Source organism: Haemorhous mexicanus, chromosome 4 (genome assembly GCF_027477595.1).
Source record: "Haemorhous mexicanus isolate bHaeMex1 chromosome 4, bHaeMex1.pri, whole genome shotgun sequence".
NCBI lineage: Eukaryota > Metazoa > Chordata > Aves > Passeriformes > Fringillidae > Haemorhous > Haemorhous mexicanus.
Genome location: NC_082344.1, coordinates 31,521,520 through 31,543,353, shown reverse-complemented (window position 1 = coordinate 31,543,353; position 21,834 = coordinate 31,521,520). Strand labels below are relative to the sequence as shown.

Here is a 21,834-nt window from a genome sequence, read left to right as displayed (position 1 = left end):
TACGTATGCTTAATCTCTTCAGAACAGTCAGGAATCAGTGCCTGATTTCACTCCAAATGTGGCTGTTATTTTCAACAAGGGAGTTTTTTTCCATGTCACACAGCACTATAAAAAGGGATGATCAGTTTTGCCTTTATTCATCTGATCAGTGTATTATTTGCCTTTATCCAACCTTCAGCATCCATCAGTTTATTGGTGTACCTTCGTACATTGAATTACCCTTCTTTTTCTGTGCCCAAGAAGGCATTTAAATGTGCAAGTAATTTAATCCACACCTGGAAACATTGGAAAAGCAGTTTCAGGCTGATTTCAAAATATTAGAAACGCTTCAGCCAATAATCTCTTCTTCCATGGAAGTAAAATAATTCTTGCATTTAAGCCCTAAGGACTTTTCACATACTGTCCTTCCAAAACTGAATGGATTGAATGCTTACTTGGGCACAGTATCAGAACAGAATTTTAAAGTGTCTTAGCTAGTGGAAATCACTCTTTATTTAGAGCCTTTAGTTCTTCATTGTACTACCCAGTACTACCCAGTGTCTTCAAGTCCACTCCATTTTATTATTCATGTTAGCTCACTGATTTATTTACAGGATCTTTCTCAAAATCCATAAGAATTAGTAATTCTTTTTTATAGCAAAGAGCATTTTTAACTACTTTCATTTCCCTCACAGCTTGAACGTTGCTGTGTGTGTTTACAAGGGAAAAGTTTTTCCTTATTACTGTGCTTCAGGATCACTTCTCAGGGTTCAGAGCTCAATTTCTCAAGGGCCAGATGAAGGCAGGAGGGTTCTGTGTTGCTGAGATGTGCCAGCTTTGGGCTGCTGGTGACCCTTGTCTCCTGGCAATCACCACTCGGTCCCTGGTACCTCATATCTGGTAAAGACAGGATTCAAGGAAATTATTAACTGGCATATGCAGTGGCCTGGTTTGCACAACATTTGACATTAAAACTGGCCCTTACTCCATCTGTGTGCTTTGGAGTGGAACCAGGAACTAAATTTAGCAGGTCCTGGCTCCAAGGCGAGCATGGCTGTCAGTCCTGCCTGCGGTGCTTGCTGTGACCTGCTTTCCTATTGGTTTACAAAGAGGGGAGCTTCCCTGATAGTTTTCAGATTTTTGGAATGACATTGGTCAGGTTTGTTCTGCTCTTCTCACTATTATTTAGACATAAATATAGCACTGCTTTACTAGTTACGTGGTGAATAAATGCTGCTCGGCAAGGCAAGCAGCTACTTGGTTTAGTAAGAGCTGAAAACAAAAGGGATGTTGAAATTCTTATCTGCTTTTTAGTATTTAAGCCTCCAAAGTAATTGGATACTGACTTTCAAGTTTTTATTCTAGCTAGAAGTTTCTGTCTAGAAACTTGATGCTTTTTTAGAATAAACAGAGCCAGAAGTCTGACTCTGGACACCAGTATCGGATGACCTGTATTAAGAGTGGGGACTTCAGAATTGCTGACTTCCAATGTTTTTCCAGATAGTAGCAGCAAAAAGGGCTTACTTCAGCTCTGTGTCACCAAAGGCTCCTCTCTGATCCAGTCCAACTCACTCTACAACACCTTTGAAGATAACTAAGTCACCTTCCCAGCTGCACTTGGATCATATCCCAAATGTTACAGGCTGTCAAACTAGATAATATTTATTTTTGTCTGTGATGGTAATTTTGCTTGTTGTTTTCCCCTCTTTGATTAAAGCTGATTTGATACTTGAATTTTAAAGAGGCACAGCTCCTGAATTGGTAAATCTTGAGGTATTGGTAAAATTGGTAAATTTGAGATTTCAGGGTGGTACTGAAAATACTGATTTTTGTCACAGAACAAACATAACAAGGTACTTCCAACTCTGACATTTCAGGAAACTGTTTGTAAAAGAGAAATTCCTTTCAGGCCTTGCTCTGGTTATCAGTGAAGAAGTGACAACTGAAAAAGCAACGTGATAAGAGTCTCCTGCTGCACCCTTTCCAAGTGAGAAAGGGTTTTGCCTGTAGGGTCAAGTCAGAGTAGTGCTGTGCCCATGATGAAGAAAAATCACGCAGAAAATAACAGACTTCTTTCAAGGCAGCTCTGTGCATTTTTGTGACTCAGGTGACACGTTTCTATTTCTCCAGCAATGCCATCGGTCCCCTCGTCGCACTCTGGCTAATCTACGAGCAAGGTGCCGTAATGCAGGAAGCATCAACTCCCATCTGGCTGCTGTTCTATGGAGGTGTTGGCATCTGTGTGGGCCTCTGGGTCTGGGGAAGAAGAGTTATCCAGACTATGGGTAAAGACCTCACTCCAATCACACCATCAAGGTAGGTCCACAGGTGTCATTGTGGTTGTGTGAACTTTGTGTGTGAGCCAGTCTGAGAAATTGCTGTTCCAGTATTTTGTTTGTAATGTAATGCAGTCTGCTGGATTTGCTGTGCTTTGATTTGAATGATAACCTGGCTTTGACTTCTCTGTCTTTCTAAAAAGAAAAATGAAAGAAATAAGCAAAAAAGGAGAAAAAAAAAGCATGAGAAAAAGAAAGAGAGAAAGGAATAAGGATAACCCTGTAATACCGAATGTGTTTAAGGCATAGAGGTCTGCATGAACAGGCAGCAGAGTCTTCTGCTGATGACCCTAATTAGCGTGGTGGAAGTTGCATTTGAAAATGGCAAGATTACAGTGGCTTTCCCAGTGTGCTTGAGACCATTAGACCCATATGTATTCATCACCGTAATTTTCATCTTTAATGCGTACTCGACCTCTGCTGGTGCTTAACCGAATTACTAATTAGGCACGATCCGCCGCGGCGCAGAGCAGAGAAGGTCTCTGACGCAGTGAGCCGCGCAGACGGGGTACTGCAGATGACTAGCCTGTGCCCTTCCCATTGTTCAGTCCTTTCTTGTTCTCTTGACTTACTCACATGACCAAAAATCAGTTGGAGATAAGAGTCGAAAGAAGAAACGGGTAAGACTTTGGCACGCTGCATGGTATCAGTCCGAGCTGATGCAAAGAGTGATTGTGAAGTGTTTTCTTATGCTTCCCGCAGTGGATTCACTATTGAGTTGGCTTCGGCGTTCACAGTTGTGGTAGCTTCCAATGTTGGACTTCCTGTCAGTACTACACACTGCAAGGTATGCCTTTGCCCAGTGACTGCAGTCAAGGCAGTCTGGACTATTCATCTTAAAATTGTGCTGCTCGAGCCAGGGATAATGGCACGGTGAGGGGAAAACAGCCGCTGACAGAGGATGGTTAGGTAGGGGTGCCTCAGCACATCTTGGTCACGCCAGCAATGTAGGAAAGTAATCAGGCTTCCAGAAAATGCGTTGGAGTTGTCACATTAAAGTCACTGGAATTGGCCACAGCATAAACTCTATAGCTGCTGGTGAAGAAAAATAGTGCTTACAAAAGCCTGACCTCAATTTTAAAGTGAATGATTGCGAGGAAGAGCCTTGTTTCCTCTGACAGTGCCATTTGAACCTGGTCGGGTAACACTTCTCCCTTGTTCAGAGGCTGCGCACCATTCATCATTTATACTTGACTTTCTTGATAAGTGCATGGCATGGGATTTCCTGCATATAACTCTTTTACTACAGGTTTTCCATCTGTCTTTTTTTTTTTTTTTTTATTTCTTCACAGTGGATTTTGCATTGAAGTAATGTGTGCGCTAACGGTACTTGTAGCCTCAAATGTGGGTATTCCAATAAGCTCCACCCATTGCAAGGTATTGGAGTTTGCAGTGATACTATCAGTAAATCACATCACTAGGACAAACCATAACAAAATCTGGGAGATACCGACTGTTGCAGATTGCCTTCACTGTGCCATGCCCTGCAGACCGTGACCGCAAAATAACGGGGCCCACTTTTAAAGGCAGTACAGCCAAGCAAAGTCAGCATCGTAACTAATTGCACAAAAGTCTGGACTGTCTTTCACCCCCCTACATGGTTGTATTGAACTAATATAGACATGTTAAAATAACGTAGATTCGTAGTCTGTGTGAACCCAGTTTTGTGTATTTTAAAACCACCTGTATGAAAAACACTGCTACATCATTAAGCTAATATTTTAATGACTCTCTTCTTTTAAACCAACTTGTCCTCACTTTTGTGCATTGTAGTACAGAATCTGGCCCTTGTAATTAGTCCTTTGAACAAGGTACTTTGCTTTTTTGTTTGTTTTTTTTTTTTAAGAGCACTTTGTAGTGTAGATACAGGCTGAGTAATGAGCACAATTTAATTGTGTCATGAAGAGATTTATATAGCTTGTACGCATGAGGGAGCATGTGGACGTTTACACTCCTGGAAGATCATAGTGGGAATTTGGAATTTTATTCCCTGGGAAATTCTCAGGTCAAATATCCTGTCTTTTTTCCTTTGTTTCTCCATGGACTCTCAGGCTCCTGGACATGCAGAGCTGTTTGTTTCTTTCACTGTCTGGCAGGATGTGGGGAAGCCCCTCCAAAATCAGAGACCCCAGAATGGCAGTCCCTCTGCGTCATTGCATGCCACCAAGACCAACTCCTAAAAAAAGACAGTCCTTGTGGGATTTGCTGCTGCACCCTGGGGAGCTAGGAGCCCCTGGCTGGGGCTGGGACAGGCAGGTTTCCGGGGATAACTGCTCCATGGCATGGCAGGCAGGCTGGCAAAGAAGCCTGGCAGCCTTGCCTGTGACATTGACCTGCTTTCCAGTAAAAGAGTCAATGAAATCCACACATCCTGCAAAATGCCCAAAGTTGGTTCAATTGGCCTTTTTCTAGTGCAAACCATTTCTTCAGAAAACCTTCCTCTATTGCAAAATCATTTATTTCTTCTACCCTGGTGCTCTTTGAGAAGCAGCCAAGACCGAGCTGCTCTGAAAGGCTGTTCAGATTTCCTGGCATTGACAGAACTCTGGTTCCTCTGAATCAAGCAGGGAGGGGAAAAATAATAACAATGTTATCCACTTCTAAAAATGCTAGCCTGAAACCACCTCCCTTTAGGCTGACTGGTATATCAAATGCATGATGAAGAATTTGCCAGGGAGAATAATACAGCTTTGATTATCCCTATTGCGTGCCTGAAACACTTCTAGCCAACTGTTGTAAAAGAGAAAACATACTTTGGTCCAAACAAATAGACTGAATTTAAAAAGAAAATGTCTTGGGAGCCAGAAGCTAATGAGAGGGGTATTCATTCACTCAATGCAGCTAAAAGCTTGGTCTTTTCTAACTGCAGAGCAAAATAGTTCTTTTTAAAAAATACTTCCATAAAAGCAGCTAATGTGGTTAGTCTGTGTCTGCTCCCTGTATCTTGCTGTATCTCATTAGATGGATCATTCTTAATGGGAAGATCCACTTTGCAATAGGATTAGACTGTTCCAGGGATGTCATGTTATTATAACTGACTCTGTGTTTCAGCAAAATGAGATCCTGAGTTGAAAGATCCTAAGTGAGCAGTGCAAGATAAAGCAAACACTTGTAACTGATGTATTCTTGTATTCCTTGCTTTCTTTGAGGGCCAGGGAGGGAATAAAAGAATTGTTAAATATCATTTGCTCCATGTGAAAATGCCTCGTTGAAAGTGCTGTCAGCCACTGAGTCAAAAATGCCTTCTTAAAAATCAGCAGAAAAGTTACTTTGCCTTAGAAATCCAAAAGAAAACAGGTTTGAGGTGAGCCTTATCTTTGGCCTCCAGCATTAGGGATTGGGAATTATTCTTTTCCCACTGCAAAATAGCATTTGCTTTAGTGGAAGCCCTACTGCAGGGGTGTCAGTCATCTGAATGTGCAGCAGCTGGATAAACTGATGAGGCAAATAAGGAGCAGCATGAAACAGATGAGGTGGAGAGAAACCTTTTTGAGGTGAAACAGTAGACTGTAATGAAAAATGGAGACCAAGTATGAAGCTCTGAGCAGCAGTTTTCAGATCTCGTAGCAGATGCAGTGGCAAACTGGAGGTTGGTAGCAGGAATAAAAACATTTAGCTTCTGAGGAAGGTTTGTCAAGCCCTCTCAGATCAGAACCTGCCTTTGGTCCTAAACCAGAGACTTTGGTCTACAGGAGGTGGTCACTGGCTCATGTGCCTGTCCCACATCTATGGCTAAGCAGCTTTTTCACTCTCAGTGCCTGCTGAGAGCCTGAACTGCACCTTCATCTTTGCTACAGGTCCAAGGGGAGAGGAAAGACCCTTGAAAGCCTCCAAGTCAAGAGGGCTTGGAAGAAAGACCTAATCTTTTGAGCCTCCAAAGGAATTTGTGTGTCTGAATGCAGTAGCCCCATTGCTCTGGCTGCACCAGTTCAGCCTCCCTGGGATTTAGCACTGAAAAGCCAGTGTGGTGGGAATGCATACCTTCCCCTTCTGCTGCCCAGGTGGGCAAATGGTCATACTGAGTCTTAGAGTGCCTCTTATTTGTTCTCAGATTGAAGATTTAGAAATAGGCATTTCTTAGCTGTAGCAGAGTGTGTTCATGTAAGATAAAATTAGAGTGCAGCAGTTAAATGCTTTTCCTCTGCAAAAGTGACTTTGCTGAGGTCATTCTGTCAGCTCCATTTTGCCATTATGATTTTGCGGTTTTGAAAAATATTCTCCGTTGCTATGATTGAATTATCATGTTCTGTGTGTTCTTATTATACAGCATTGCACAGGAACAAGAGAGCCAAAAGCATTTCTGTAATGCTTTAAGCAGAGCATACTGAAGGCAAACTGCACTGGTTTCAAACCAATCTCAAAGTAGATACCATCTGAAATTCTGCAGAAGGTGTAGTGTGCCTACACCCAAGGATTAGCTACTCTCCTAACCTCTAGTCTATCAAAAATCACTATTAATAAACTAAACTTTAATAATGTTTAAAACAGATTGCCAATGCCATCATTGCTGATACCATTTAAATTTCAGGAAAGACTCAAGGATTAGTGTACGTAGACTGCAGCCTTGCCCAATGAGTAACACACACCAAATGTAAAGCTGAGCCTAACAGCTGAGCTGCTGAAAACCCAAATACTGTTTCCTTGGGTTAATGCTTTGATGTAGTCACAAGTGTGGGGTTCCTCTTCACCTAGATACACCTCCACCTCCTAAACACACATACTAATTGTAGAACAGCATATTTTTCACTCCAGGAGTATTCAGATGAAATAGTATCTAACAAATTTCCTTATTGGGTCAAACTTTCAACAGAGACCTTATTGGTCATAGAATATCGAGTTTAGCTTTCCCCTGTTCTGTCACAGGCACCCTAGAGTTACAGGGTCTTCCACAAGTAACTCTTCTCCAAAAAGAAATGTTAAGCAGTTAGAAGCTAAACAGGTGTTAGCTAAGCCTGCAGATTTTATATCCCCAGGGAATCTTTCCCTGATTCCCTGTACTCCTGGCATGTATCATTTTCCTGGCTCTGTACAAGGGGAGCAACCCATCTTTTGATCTATAGGCAGGGACTGATACTCCCATTAAGAAAATAAGCAGGGAGGCAGGGATGGCACTTCAGGGAGCACATGCCCAGCTGTGTCTTGGAGTTTCCTTACCTTCAAAACAGGATATTTCTTCCACATTTCTTGCTGCTTTACCGTACACTTTGAATAGATTTACACTGTTTTTGCTAACAGCATGGAAAGCACTTCCAGGGCAGAAAGAAAATGAAGTCTTTCTGAAATTTTTGTATCATTTTTCATTGAAAATGTTTTTCTCAGTCCAGTTTTTTTTCTTAAGAACTGATATGCTGGGTTTATACCTGAGTTTATGAGCTGAAAATATCTTTGAAGGAAGAAAAGGTTGCAGCTTTGCCCATAACGCAGTGTGTTTTGTCTACAAAACCACTGACCTACCCAGCTGCCCTGGTAGCAGTGTCTTTGAAGGATATCTTGGTGTTTTATCCATTCCCCACCATCTTCTTGGTGTCTGCACAGTTAGTGCCCCATAATAGAGTCTGGTGCCTTTTTCTGCAAGACAGGATTTTAGTTCTGGATGCTTTGCTTGGCTAGCTGGTCCAGAAGGGCTGGTTTCCCTCACAGGGCTCAGATTGATGTGTTTGATGGTCTAAGCCTGCACTGCCCTTCTGCCCCTGCCAAGCCACCATCACTGCCACAGGGTGGGCTCAGCTGCTTTTACCTCGCCACTGCCGTGCTGTTTGTAGCCTGCAGTACTGGAATATGGATGTGGTGTTTTGGTGCTGGGCTGTGAGCTGCACAGAGAGGCTCAGCAGCTGCTGGGAGAACAGGCAGGGCACCCCAAACCAGCAAGAGGACAGGCAGTGGGATGGGATCCATACTAGCTGTCCTGGCCTGCCCCATGTGATGCTCTCCAGCAGAGCCTTAAAAACAGCTTTCCTGGTGTTTCCCTGATTTAAACTGCAATCAGGCCAGAGTCACTGGACACTTGCTGTCTCCCCCGTGGACTGAGTCTGGTGGAGGGCTGCCTCAGTTGCACTGAAGGCTCATGTAGGCATTAGCAGGGCAGAGAAAAACTCACCAACGTAGTTTATTGCCTTTGGCTGACCCCAAGACGCATGAAAAACAGGACAACATTGAAAAACAAAGGTTTAAGTATCCTGGAAGTGTCACCCTCCTGCCACCACACCAGAACAGCACCGCTGTGGTCCTCAGGGCTCCTTTATCTCAGGGCATCGCTTGGTATCAGCTGACTGGCATTGGTGTGGCCTGGGCATGTTACAGGTGCTCAGACCTACCCCTCACTCCCTGTCTCCCTCTCTCTTCCCCACGCTCCCAAGGTTGGCTCCGTGGTGGCCGTGGGCTGGATCCGCTCCAAGAAAGCCGTGGACTGGCGCCTGTTCCGCAACATCTTCCTGGCCTGGTTTGTGACTGTGCCGGTGGCCGGCTTGTTCAGCGCCGGCGTGATGGCGCTGCTGATGTACGGGATCCTGCCTTACATCTGAGGAGCTTCCTCTGCTGGGAAAAGGGGAAATGGCCGAGCTACTGCCGATGGGAGGAGCGTTCCCGTGAAAGAAGCAGTCAGAGAGGATCCATCTTCCATACCTAACTTCTTATCTACTGTACATAACAATGTGTCATATTGGTGACATGGTGATGTGGTGCCATTTCTTATATATTAAAGAAATATATATGCATATAGTAGGTAACAATACCTAAGTTATATCATCAGTGGGGTGAAAATAATTGCCTAGAACTTAATATTTAGTAAAATTTGTACATAGTGTATCATTTTGGTGGCTATTTTTTAATCTTTTGAAGAAGAGTATGGATTAGGAAATGTTTCTTGTCCATTTGATAAAAGAAGAAGCGAGGTACAGGACTGCGTAATACATGACTTTTTTAAAGCTATTAAGATACTGGAACAAAATAAAATGTGCAGAAGTGCTTTTCATAAAATAACTTTGTTCATATCATATTGATTTTTGTGTATCATAGCGTGATGGTTATGGCTGTGTAAATACTTATGAACAGTAACTTTTAAATGGTGCATTTCCCTTATATATTTTGGATAAGAAAGTTTAGGAAGTACCAAAGAAGCAGGGGAATAGCTTGCCGATACTATGTTGTTGTCTCCACGTGTGTTGTGTTTCCCCACCTCTGATTCAACGTTGTTTCACCAAGCCCCGGCCAGTGAGCCTGGGACAGTACTGTTCATGTCTTAATGTAACTTTAAAAAAAAAAAAAGCGCACACAAAAAATTAGTTCTCGTACTTAGTAGGCAGCCCATGGCTCTCCACATTAGCTGATAGTAGACTGACATCATCTTGTGGGTTGATACTTGAGTATCTCACTGCTCACCTTCTACCTTCCCCCTTCGAGTCTCAGCTCCCGGTTGCCCTGCTCTCAGTTCCTGCGGGAGGACAGAGCGCCAGCCTCCCTCCTCTCTCCATGCAGACACAAGCACACACTCTCAGGTACAGGAGCGGGGCCGTGGAGCATCCCCGTGTGCAGAAGTGGAGGGCAGCAGCGGGCGGGAGAGGGCTCAGCCCTGGATTTGTGCCTGGAGGTAATGGGCGCCCACGGGAGTGCTGATCCATGCAGGGGAGGACGTGAGCAGGTGCTGCCTCCCCCCTGGCAAGTCCCACGCCAGCCACAGCCAGCCAGCCTCCTGCTGTGCTGCCTGCAGCAAGGAGGGGACGGGAGCCTGGCCCTGTGTGGATGGAGGTTGAATGGTAACCAGCATTTGGGATGAGATTTTTTTCATGGCAGCTCAGGGGAGAAGGGCCAGCTACACCCCCTGCACGCCTTTGGAAAGCACATTTGAGTGAAGGTTACTGAGTTATGCGTGGGAGGCAAAGGGCAAGGGGTGCCCAGAGGAGGTTGGGAATCTATTACTGTTTAAATGCTGCTAAAATTTTGATAAAATGTTCTTGGTACTCCATTGTGATTTTTCCATTGGTCATTCATACCAAATTTATAATAAAATGATAAACAGCCCCTGTAACTGCCTCTTGAGTTTTTGGAGTGTTACTCAGCTGCAATGGGAAGGCTCCCCAGGCAATTAAAGCCTACTCCTTGGCATCTGCCGCCCTTTGTCCTTTGTGTGCTGTGGTCAGTGGGATCAAACCATGCTCTGTGTGGCGCTGACAAAACCTCCCTTTTCTCCCTGCTGTCCTGGCAGCCCCGGTGCCCAGCCTCGCTCTGCCCAGGCTTGGCTCACAGGCGTCTCTCAGTCGAGCTTTGGGAGCTCGTGGGCTGCTTCAGACACATTCCCTGGGCACTCGCTGCCTCCAACTGCCTCCCTCACCCTGGCTCTCTTCCTGGGGCTCTGGAAGCATCCCCATTGCCATGGCACCGTGCTGCTCGGTTTCCAACCTCTCTGAAACCCTAGAGCTGTGGTATAAATAGTGCTGGCACCATGGGTGCCATGGGTGGGCAGCAGCTGAATCACCAGAGCGGTCAGTAAATGCACAGAGAAAATCCAGGACCTGTGGAAAAGGGTGGAAGAGCTCACCTCATCTTAGCACTTGCATAAAGAAATGCCTGCCCAGTGGCCCAGCAGCTTCCCAGCTTGTTTTATCTACAGAGACAATCCAGAGTTCTCTCACTCCAGTGTCAGGGACTCAGCTGCAGGCCTGCCAGACAGGCAGCAGGCAGAGGGCTGTGCCAGCTCTGGGGGTGTGTGATAATCCCCCAGCACACACAGCTGGGTCTGTCAACACACACATATATAAATAAAACTGCTGTGAGGGAAACGGCTGGCAAGGAGGGACCTCCAAAATATTCCTGCCCCAGCTACAATAACCTTCACTGTGGAAGGAGATGGAGAATCCAAAGTGACTTTCTTCACACCACAGAGGTGTCCTTTGACACCCCAGAGAAGCAGAATCTGCACAGCTGGTGAAACATGGTGCAAGTATGGGCACAGTTAAAACTCCCTTTGCTCAGGCAGCAATCAAAATAGGTCTGCAGCTCAAGGGATGGTGGGGGGTTTGCATTTTTTCAGCAGCATCAGAGCTCAGTGGGGCTGGAGAGCTGAGCTTGTTCCGCCAAGGCCTGTTTAACAAGCAGATGCTGATAGACCTCGACAGAGACATGGGAGAGACATGGGATCTTGGCACCCTGCAGGGCTGCCCTGTCCCCTGACAGAGCTCTTCCCACCGTGGTTCACAGCCACCAGGGCTGCAGCCCTCCCAGGCAGCACACAGGACAGCCTGTCTGTCACCAGGCTGACCTTGCTGCCTGCTGGGGAGGAGTGTGCGCAGGCTGCTGGGGCTGCAGGAAAAGTGAGCACAAGAAACAGGTCAGTAGAGACACAGAAGGCTGATGGAAATATTTATTACAAGCAGAAAGTGTTTTAGCCAAGGCAAAGCAGCCTGAATTTCAGAAACCAAGGTGTCTACTGGGCCTCATAGACCAGTGGTAAATCTGGCTCGAAGCAGCCTGAGGAGAACCAGCCGGCAGAGTGGAGGTGCTAATAGACTAATTACCCTCATCAACCTCTCCTCCTGCCTCCACCTGTCACCCCACTACCAGATTTCATGGTTTGCCCTGGGAGTTGCTTTGCCTTTGCATGTCTGATGGTCGCTGGGATGATGCTGGGACATGCTATTGCCACTAGCTCTGCTTGTGCTGCTTGGCTGAGTGCCCTGTGATGGTGAAGTTGCTGTGGCATGGTGCCCTGTGCATCCTGGTCTGTCCTCTCCTGCAGAGCAGCCCTGTTTTGGCAGCTCCCTGCCACTGGTCTCCCACCTCCAAGGTGAGTGCCCTGCGTGCTCATGACTGCTCCGAGCTCTGCCCGTGCCACAGGCACTGAGGTTTCTTCTGGAGTTGGTCACTAAGTGCTCCTTGTGGGGACGTGTGAGGTGGGAGAGGCCAGGAGATGCAGTGGGGAGGTGCATGGAGCAGGACAAAGCAAAGGTACAGAGCCCTTTGTTTGTGGTAGGGAGACCTGGCTTGCTTTGAGAGATTTCCTATCCTAGGACCTAGGTGCTCCTGGACTGCAAGATGATGCTGATGGACAGATCCACATTTTTGGAGGGGAGAAGAGTGTTTGAATTAGTGTCCCATGCTTTTGCTTCTCTAGAGAAGGTAGATGATGGGGAAAGTGGTTTATTGTGGTTTTGGGTTTCTTTTCTTAAAGTTTAAGGACCCTTGGTTTTGTGTTCCTCCTTTTGTGGAGCTTGCTTTAGTGACACTGATGGTTGGTTTGATGGAGCATTGACTCCACCTGCTGGTTACCAAAAAGAAGTCTGAACTGGAGTAAGATTTCTATGGCCAATGTGAAGCTTCGTGAGCCTCCTTTTTCTAAGCAGTAAAGCAGAGCAGAAATGAATTATACATAACAAAAATGTGGGTTGTGCTCTTTCCAGGTGAAAATTGTAAATACAAATATTTAATTATTTGTAATTTAGTTATTACAAATCACTAAATCTTGCACACTCAGTTTTATTTCCAATATCTTAGGTTCTAGGAGAAAAAGGTATTACTGTTGCACTGAATTAAATGACATTTTCACACTGATTGATACAAGAAGACTTTTCTTCTCTTTGTCCTGCAAAAGTAACCAGTATGTCACTTGAGTTCTTAAAACTAGGCTTTTTTTTTTTTTTTTTTTTTTTTTGTTTTGTTTTGTTTTTTTCCCCTTCTCTTTAGCACTGAATTTCAGCAGTGGGGCTATTTCAGCACTGTACTGATGAGCAAACACTTTGTCCAGGGGTAGCATTGGTCTGAAAGATTTTATAAGCATATTACACCACTTAGTCAGCTAATTGCAGTTTTCAAAGAGTATAATTTTTCCAAGGTGAAATAGTATTTTTATCTTGTACAAATATGCTGTGCTGCTGCCAGCTTGCAGGTGCAGAGGTTTTTTGTGTGAGAAGGTGAATGTGAATAACAAAAGCTTGTTTCCTTCCTTAACTGCAACCAGCTTCAAAACAAAGTCAGAGCGTGGAAACCAAGCACAAACAACGTCTGAGTTTCGTGGCTCCTTACATCTGCCCCAGCTGACAATAAACACCCGACTTCAGGAAGATGACTTCTCATCTGATAAACCCTAAGTTCAAGGATGTGACATGTGCTACTGCAGTGCAAATATTTACTGTAGATCATTATTCATTGCTGTGCTTCAGGAAGAGAAAAAGGAGTGGCAGGTGTCCAGCTGAGGGCCAGTCCTTTCCATTGCCCAGTTGCAGCCAGCCCCTGGATGGATCATCCCACATTTTGGCACAGTGCATGCCAGTGCCTTTGCTGAGAGCAGTTCATGCAGCTTACAGAATTCAGGTTGCTGCTGAAGAGCTTGTTCCTGGTCTCTCATTGTAAGGACAGCTGGGCTTCTCTGCCTCTGAAAGCTGACTTTGTTCACTAACTAGGGATACCCCACCAGCCCATACCCTTCCCCTGGCACAAAGGGACAAGCTGCTTGTACCTGCAGGTCAAGTTGCCAGTGTCAGGGAAAGGCGAGGAGGGTGTAGTACCCTGCTCTTACGTGAAACAGGGAGATGGCTCTGAGTGGAAAGCACTAAAGCATTTTTGGATGATACTAAAACTGCTTTGTGACTGTGAGAGAATTTATCTCTCCTTTTTTGCTGGAGGGGAAAAATATAGGAAATTTAATCTGAAAATGTTACCTTGCTATCTTGATGTACCTTGTAATGGACCATCTTCTCTTGATCTTGCAAGACAATGTTGAGAATCCTTTTAATTCCTATGGAAAGCAGGCACACCTGGAACTGCCCAAAGTTCCTGGTCTGAATAACTTTCTGTATGCCTGATTTTCCCACTTATTCTTGCTTCTCATGGAATCCTGGTGATCTCTGTAATGGAAATTGCATGTGACATGTCTTTCACACTCATGGGCTTATCAAGGTAAAGCTGACAATTCCTCTCTTCTCAGTCTCTGACTTTGCGTGACAACCTGCAGGAAGTCTTGGCTCCTTTCTGACAGATGACTGCTTCTGTTTCCCGTGAGAGCAGAGATGCTTTGTTGCACTGATAAAGTGCCTGTCAGTGCTGGGGTCAAGTGCTGCTCAAAATACACCAAAACCAATGTGGAACTGGCACAAGAAATTATGAAAGGGAGAAAGAGAACTTGAGGCTAGACCTGAGGACCATGAAGGGCTTGGTCACTTTATGGGGACAATGTCACAAATTCAGTTCTGTGGACAAGCTTTGGATAGTAGACAAAGGTGAATGCACCTGGATTTTTTAGGTCACAGCCATGTGCTGCTTTTGCTCCTTTCCAAAGCTTTAGATATTTTTTTTTCTGAACACTTAGAACAATTTGGATGCAGAAATCTGTGACCTGAATATTTGAGACAACAGTTCAAGAGCTACATTACGTAAAGGTCAGCTAAAAACCTTTTCTTATATTTGGATTAAAGTTTCTAAGCACTGCAGAAAGAGGTTAAAAGGCTTTATCAACTTGCAGGCTGTTTTCTTCCATAAAACACTGTCCTTCCTATTCCTATCCCAAATAATGTTCATTAAGGCAGTTTCCTTTCCTTTATGAAGGCTGGAGTAAATGCTTTTAGACATCTTTTGAAGAAAATCTCCTGGATTCACATCATTTGTCATATGTATTTGGCAAAGACTTACTTGTTTGCTTCATCCTTTCATTTCTAATTTGGAAGAACCAGTAACAAATATGAGGAGTCTGCAGATGGTGTTGATAAAAAGCACAAGAACCAGGATAAACAGAAAGGATAGAAATAAATGAGGTGGGAAGGGCGTGCTAACAATACCAAAATAGCCTTCAGAGATCAAGAGGTTGTGGCTGAGACAGATAATGGCAGAAACACAAGCTGCTGATCCAAAACCAGAAGAGGAACATTGCTACAGAGATGCTAATGGCCTTCCTCAAAATTCACCAGCTTTAAGGGGCCTCTGTTAGAGTAGATTCAACTGGCAATCTGCTGGTTTTATTCTCATTCCAACATTAGCTCTAGGGCAGAGGGGGCCACTGACTTTTCAGATGATGTGGCACAGAGAGATGGTCACAGAGCAGACTGAGCAGTCTAGCTCCTGCCCTCGTTATCCTCCAACCACCAGGGTGCTTCCTCTTATTCTGCTCAGCCACTTTCAGAAGCAGTACTCAAGGACTAAATTTCCACTTAATTTAATTGAGAAAATGGCTGTAGGGCTTTTCTGCTATCATTGTTTAGCAGCTATTTTTCCTGAAGCTGTAATTATCACAGGCAATGCCATTCAGTGGGTAATGGAGGAAGTCAGGACAGGAAATGCTTCAAAACCTCTCTCTGAGAGGCTCTCACTGGGAGATGTTGAAGTTTACATCCTCCATCAAGATTCTGCATATAAAGAGCTAATAAATATTTTAATAAAATTTTCACAAAGTCATAAAATCCATCAGACCAGCAAGCTGTTCTACCTGGTCTGTAACCATCTGCAGCATTTGCTGATGTATTGATAACCCTCCAGCAGTACCTGGCAAATGTGATTCCTTAGATGACCTTAAAGGGCCCTTCCAACCCAAAATATTCCATGATAACAACATGCACTTTTATATGGCCCCACTGGAGTTTGTTTCTTTGGTATTTAGTTGGGCCATAACTGTATTACCTGGAGGACAGATATCAATTTCCATTTACAGTTTAGTAACAAATGCAATTGACAAATCTGCTACAAACCTTCTCATAGAGGGCAAGGAAAATTTCTCATCCTTGGGAATCAAGTCTCAGTAAGGCAATGACAAATTTCTTACCAAATCAACTGAAAAAAAGCCCCTAATTATCCAGGATAAAAATTGCAAAATCTGGGGCTTTTTTTGCATAATTATCTTGTACACCCTGCTTATTTTTACTCAATATTCCAGTGTTGGATGCTTTAATCAATTGAACAGGTGTGTTCACGATGCAGAAGAAACAACTTTGGGCAGGATGTGCTGGTTGACTTGTGCTGCCTTCAGCCTGCAGAGTGCTGATGCAAGTGTGCCATCAGGTGGTACAGAAAGAAAGGATTTTGCAAAGCACTGGGCCTCCAGCTCAAGCCCATGAAACATAGGAGACCAAGTGTCCACTAAAATGCCACCTTTTCATCCATCAAAAATGAGTGACAACTATTGATGTGCCACCACAACACTAAGTGGGAAAGAGCTCTATGGCTGGGCTTGCTGGGGCTGTAGCTACAGGGACAAATGTCTGTGGATTCAGCAGGCTTTGAGGCTCTCAGGCTTGTATAACAGTTTACCCTTTTCAGTCTCCCAAAGACCAATTACCACGGAGAGAGGTGTGTGTCCTGCCTGACAGAGCCAAGCAGCTCCCTAATGAGCCTTCTGAGGATCAGCAGGACCTGTTCCTGCAGATGATACTGATTTAAATGCAGCTCAATTCAACCCAGAAGGAAAACTGCAGCTGTCACTGGGACATGCTGGTAGTGCATGGTTGGTGGAAATCTGTACACATCTATGGGGACACCAGGAGGTCCTCCATCCTCCCCCTGCATTGCTTCCAGCCGTGCCAGAGCAGGTGAATTTGGCTCAGAAATGTCAGATTGGGGTCAGGGATATAAAAGGATACAGCCAGGCTGTGCTGGCTGGTCTGGAGTTTGCTGCTAGTGGGGTTGTGTCAAATAAGGGCTGAAGGCAGTGTTGGAAGCAGAAATCCCAGTGGCAGAGCAGCAGCAGGATGGACACTGCCTGCCTCTCTTCACTGCCTTAGAAATTATGAAGTTGGCTCAGATGAGGTTTTAATTGAATTTACCTTTTCCTTTCATCTGCCCTGAGGCAACTAGTGAGGCTCTTCCAAACTGGCTGGGCTTAGGGCTTGGAAACAGTAAGTTGGGAATTTGAGGGGGCTTGAAAAACAAAAGAAGTCTTGTGTTTCACAAATTTGAAACCAGACTCATCTGAGGCAGTTTAAGGTTTTGAAAGCTGATATCAAGTACTATGTTTTACTTCCTGAAGTCCTGCATTGTTGGGGCTTGGAAACTGGCTCATTTGGGCAGTTTTGGGATTAGTAAATTGGAGACCAAGTTCTGCACTGTTGAGCTTGGAAACAGACACCAAGTCATGTGTTTTTTGGGGACTTGGAACTAGACTCATTTGGCCAACTTGGAGGCCAAAAAACTGCGGCTAAATCCTGTGGTTTGAGAAATGGGGATTAACTGGTGCAGCTTTAGGGCTTGAGAGGAGGTTCGTTTGGTCAGGTCTGGGGCTTGGAACACAGGAGGCCAAGTCCTGTGCTGCTGTGCTCAGAAGCATGGACAGAGCCCTGTGCTGGGATACAGCTGGAAGTGCCAGGTTTTGGGTTTGATCCCTGAGTGGGTCACTCACTGAAGAGTTGGACTCCACAGTCCTTGAGGGTCCCTTCCAACTCGGAATGTTCTGTGATTCTTCTTTGAGTGTGGAAGCAGGACTGTGCTGCTGTTCCCAGGCTGGCAGCAGAGTCCTGACCCTGCGTGTTTGGGCTCAGGCCTGAGGCTCCCTGGCTGATCCTGGGGAGGTTTGAGGGCAAAAGGCCCTTCCCAAGTCTCCACACAGCCCAGTGCCAGCGCTGCTCCGATGGCTGGAGGAGTGGGGGGCTCAGGGCAGGCCTGAGCAGATCTGAATCCTGGCAGCTGCTGCCTTCCCCAAGTCTTTTGTCATCATCATCATCATCATTGTCCCCCCCACCCTGGACCTTGTGGTGCTGCACTGGGGAGAAGAAACCATGTGGGAGGAGGGACCCTTGTGGGAGGGGTAACCGGCCAAAAATATCCCAGAAGGTTATTAAAGAGTTAACAAGAGCAGTTGGGTGGGGAGATCAGCTGGACAATTTCCAGCTGGAATGTGGTGCTTCAGGGACTCCCATACTGTCACCATCATATTTTCTGAAAAATCCTCTTTGCCCAGGATTCTTCTCCCGGGAAGCTGAGAAGCCTCAGAGAAGAATGAAAACAATAATTATCTGATTGCTTCTCCTGTTTTTGCTGCTTTGGAATGTGGTTGGAGAGTGTTTATCCAACAGGTTTGATTGGTTTCATGTGAGTTGTTTTTTACTTAATGACCAATCCCAGTCCAGCTGTGTCGGGACTCTGAGGAGTCAGTCACGAGTTTTTCATTAGTATCTTGTTAAGCCTTCTGTAAGTATCCTTTCTCTATTCTTTAGTATAGTTTTAGTATGGCATTCTATCATATCATATCATATCATATCTCATATCTCCTCATATCTCCTCATATAATCTCATATCATCATCGTGTCACATCATCATCTCACATCATCATCTCACATCATCTCGTATCATCTCATATATCTCATATCATCTCATATCATATATCATATCATATCAATTTCATAATAAATTCACCATCTAAGAACATAGAGTCGGATTCATCAGCTCCTCCTTCGTCCTGGGGGCCCAGCAAATACCACACCCATACCCTGCTCTGATTCCCTGCTGGTGCTCATGAGGCAGCCGTGGTGGTAGTGGTGAATTCTTGTGTGTTTGTCGTCCTCCCCTGCAGCACCAGGGTTCCACACAGACAGGTCGCTGGGCAACAGAGCCCTGCCAGAAAGTGTATTTCATTTAAAAAAACCTGCCCTTATGGAATTTGGGCTGAGACAAATATTTTGTTCTTTATGCCTAGGACTTTTATGACCAATTTTAAATGCAGTAAAGATTTTTCAATGGAACAGGAATTACTGTCTTTACACCTTTTGCAGTTAGTAAATAGCAAGCACTAAGAAATAAATACTCTCTCAGAAATGACTCTTGGCAACATGTGTCATTTCAAAAGAGCCAGAGAAATGCAAATTTGAGGATGTGTTTGATTTTTTTGTCCTGCCTGATTCACTTTGAAGACAGAAAGGAATCCTGCTAGCCATACTCAGTTGTCTTTTGTAGCATTCGCTGGGGGGCAGCAGCGATGTCAGATGTGATTAATGAAGGTGGTGTCAATTAGTTTCACCTTTATATAAACAAATGGTCCACTTAGGTTAAGCCCTCAAGCTCCTGGAAAGCTCTCTGGGCTATTTCCATCGCAGCGTCTGGGCTCCCCTGAGATGGTAACACAGCTCAGCGCAGAGAGCTGCAGCCATAGTCGTGATGACTTTTTAACAAGGCACTGAGGTGGGACAGACGAGCCCCTGCTGTATTCCGACAGGCAGTGAACATCACTTGTTTCTTCAGTCACTTGAGGCAGATTTTGTTTTACTTCATGCCACACCTGCCGGCACCATTTCTTCATTTATCTCAGTCACATCCCACAGGCTGATATTCGAGGGTGTGTAGCTTCACCTAACAGGGCATCTTGGAATTCAAGCTTGTTTTTTTGAGCAAGAACTGTGTCTTTGAGCGAGGCTCCCAGGTGAAAGATAATGACTCACCCATTAGTGCACTAAAACACTTAAGTATAATTTCTAGGTGTTCCCACTGGACAACCTGAAACGGCCAACATCGTGGGATGTAGTGATCATGGGATCGAGAGCTGTTGGATGCTTGGGAGCACTTTCCTACAGAGCTTCTGGCATTCTGCTGGCAGCTGCCCAGGCAGGGAGAGTTCAGGCTGTACATGCCCAGTAGGTTCAGCAGCTGAGTGGGAATTTTCTAGTTGGGATTGTTGGGGAAAACACACACCAGTAGAAAAACATATTTTTCTTACTGGAACTGAGACCAATACTTTGTTACTGAACTGAGTTCAGACTGGTCTCTGATGCTTTCCCACATTCTGAAATGGCTGCTTGAAGAGTGGGCCTCCAACAGAAGTGGGAGTGGGAAACCAGAATGGGGAAGTGTGAGACTGGACCTCTGCAGGGCCATGCTCGGTTTGTCTCAGCACCCAAAGACAACCCCTCTGTACCTCCCCGAGAAAATCACTGTTTTCAACCCTTTTTTCATTTCTTACAACAGGATTTTGCAGCATCAGATGCATAGAAGTTTGCAGGTACTAACAGAAAACAAATAATACCATATGCTGCCTTTGTGGTAGTAAACTCTGCCCCACGGGAGATCCCTGATCCTATGCTGGGATCTGATGTATCAGATTAGTTACTGGGATGGAAATTTCTTAAATGCCACATTTGTATTGGCATTTTTTTCACTGCATTTTCTTCAGGCCCAAGGAATGTATGTCCATGCTTTTAAAGAGAACATTTATGTTTTAACCACACCTGCCATCAGGCTTGGAGTTCAGATCCGCACTACTGTAGTATGTTTTCCAGGGAACTTTGCACTTTGAAGAGCACATCATAGTAATGGAAAGCTATTCTATGCAGGTTGAAGCAGTATAAACTTGCTGGTCTTGCAATGTCAATCCCACATTAGGATAGCTTTGATGATCCCTTAAATGATGTTCCCTTTTATTTATGCCCTTCTTCCTTTCACCTTCACAAAACAGACAGTCACCTTCAACAGAGGAAAGGAGAAATTAATCCAAGTTATATGGAAAATTTAACCAGAGTTGTAATCTTTGGGCTATCCCTTTTTTTAAAGTTGATGTCAGCTCCATGTTTCCATAAGCCTGTCTTTTTTGGCTCACTGGATGAAGAAGTACATCGAGCAATGCTGCCTGTGGCACTTGCTCTGCGGATCAGGGCTTTACTGGCTGCGTTTGAGTCATCTTGTCCAGCTGCAGAAGCTGTGCAGAAATCCCAGAGGTGATGGCAGTTGTGGTTTTCCTGCTGGCTTGGTTAGCCTAGAGTCCTGAGCCCCAGCTGGAAAGGTTTCCCTGTGCCATGGCTCCTGTGGCATCCTGCCCAGGCATCCGTGTGCTGCTGAGCTGCGTGCGGAAGGGCAGGAAGCGCTGTAGCTGTTGAGCAACTCCCGTTACACTGGGAAGGGAAGTGCTGCTCACATCACTGGATTATCAGTTTTTGTGGTCACAAGTAATTAAATGTCCAGCCCGGGGTGCTGGGGGCACATTGCTACAATGTATGGTTTATTGAGCAAACCAAATGCAAGCAAGCAGAATTGGGCAATAACTGAAGGACATAACCCAAGGTAGCTCCTCTCTTTCTTCCACTTCAACGGTCTAACATGGACCATTATCAGCTGGGTTGCTCAATAGGAAATAGTATCACTTCTGCCTCCAACCTGGAGACATCAGATACTTGGAAACAGAGCAGTATGATCAAATATAATCTGTGTTGTTATCTCAGACATGACTCCTTCAGTTAAACCAGGCTCAGTGGGAGCAAAGACAAGGTTAGATCATCTCTGTGACCTACCCCGCTATGTGCTCACAATCAAAACAGGAAATGAGCAAAAAGGCAATCTCTGCAGAGGACTTAAAAGGGGTCCCTTGCACTGATGCTTCTGGAAGAGGGCAAGTGAAATAGTTCAGTTTTTATTTGTAGCTGTACCAGAGAACTGGAAGATATTTGCTGAGTCTGGTCTTCTACTCTTGCAGAAAACCATCCCATAGCAACTCTTTTGGAAACAACCAGGTTTTATCCTAAAAGCTTTCCAATTCTTGTTGTCACTGATGTAAATCTTTCAGAGTCTTACTCAAATGAGAGTTTTGCCTAATATGTGGACTAAACTTACTAACAGTTTTTACCCAACTACC

General features: G+C 44.9%; 1 protein-coding gene across 4 annotated transcripts in view; it reads left to right on the top strand.

The window, feature by feature from the left end:
• The window catches only part of SLC20A2 (solute carrier family 20 member 2), a 56,836-nt gene extending 46,498 nt beyond the window's left edge, over positions 1–10,338 (top strand). For 2 of the 4 annotated variants that reach the window (XM_059844280.1, XM_059844281.1), the window contains exons 9-11: positions 2,110–2,295; positions 3,018–3,102; positions 8,672–10,338. In XM_059844280.1, the coding sequence (XP_059700263.1) occupies positions 2,110–2,295; positions 3,018–3,102; positions 8,672–8,836 (436 nt within the window). In that variant the 3' untranslated portion in view covers positions 8,837–10,338. Of the gene's footprint in view, positions 1–2,109; positions 2,296–3,017; positions 3,103–3,607; positions 3,693–8,671 lie in introns of all 4 variants that reach the window. The other 2 variants (XM_059844282.1, XM_059844283.1) reach the window with 2 other exon arrangements.
• Positions 10,339–21,834: the final 11,496 nt, after the last annotated feature.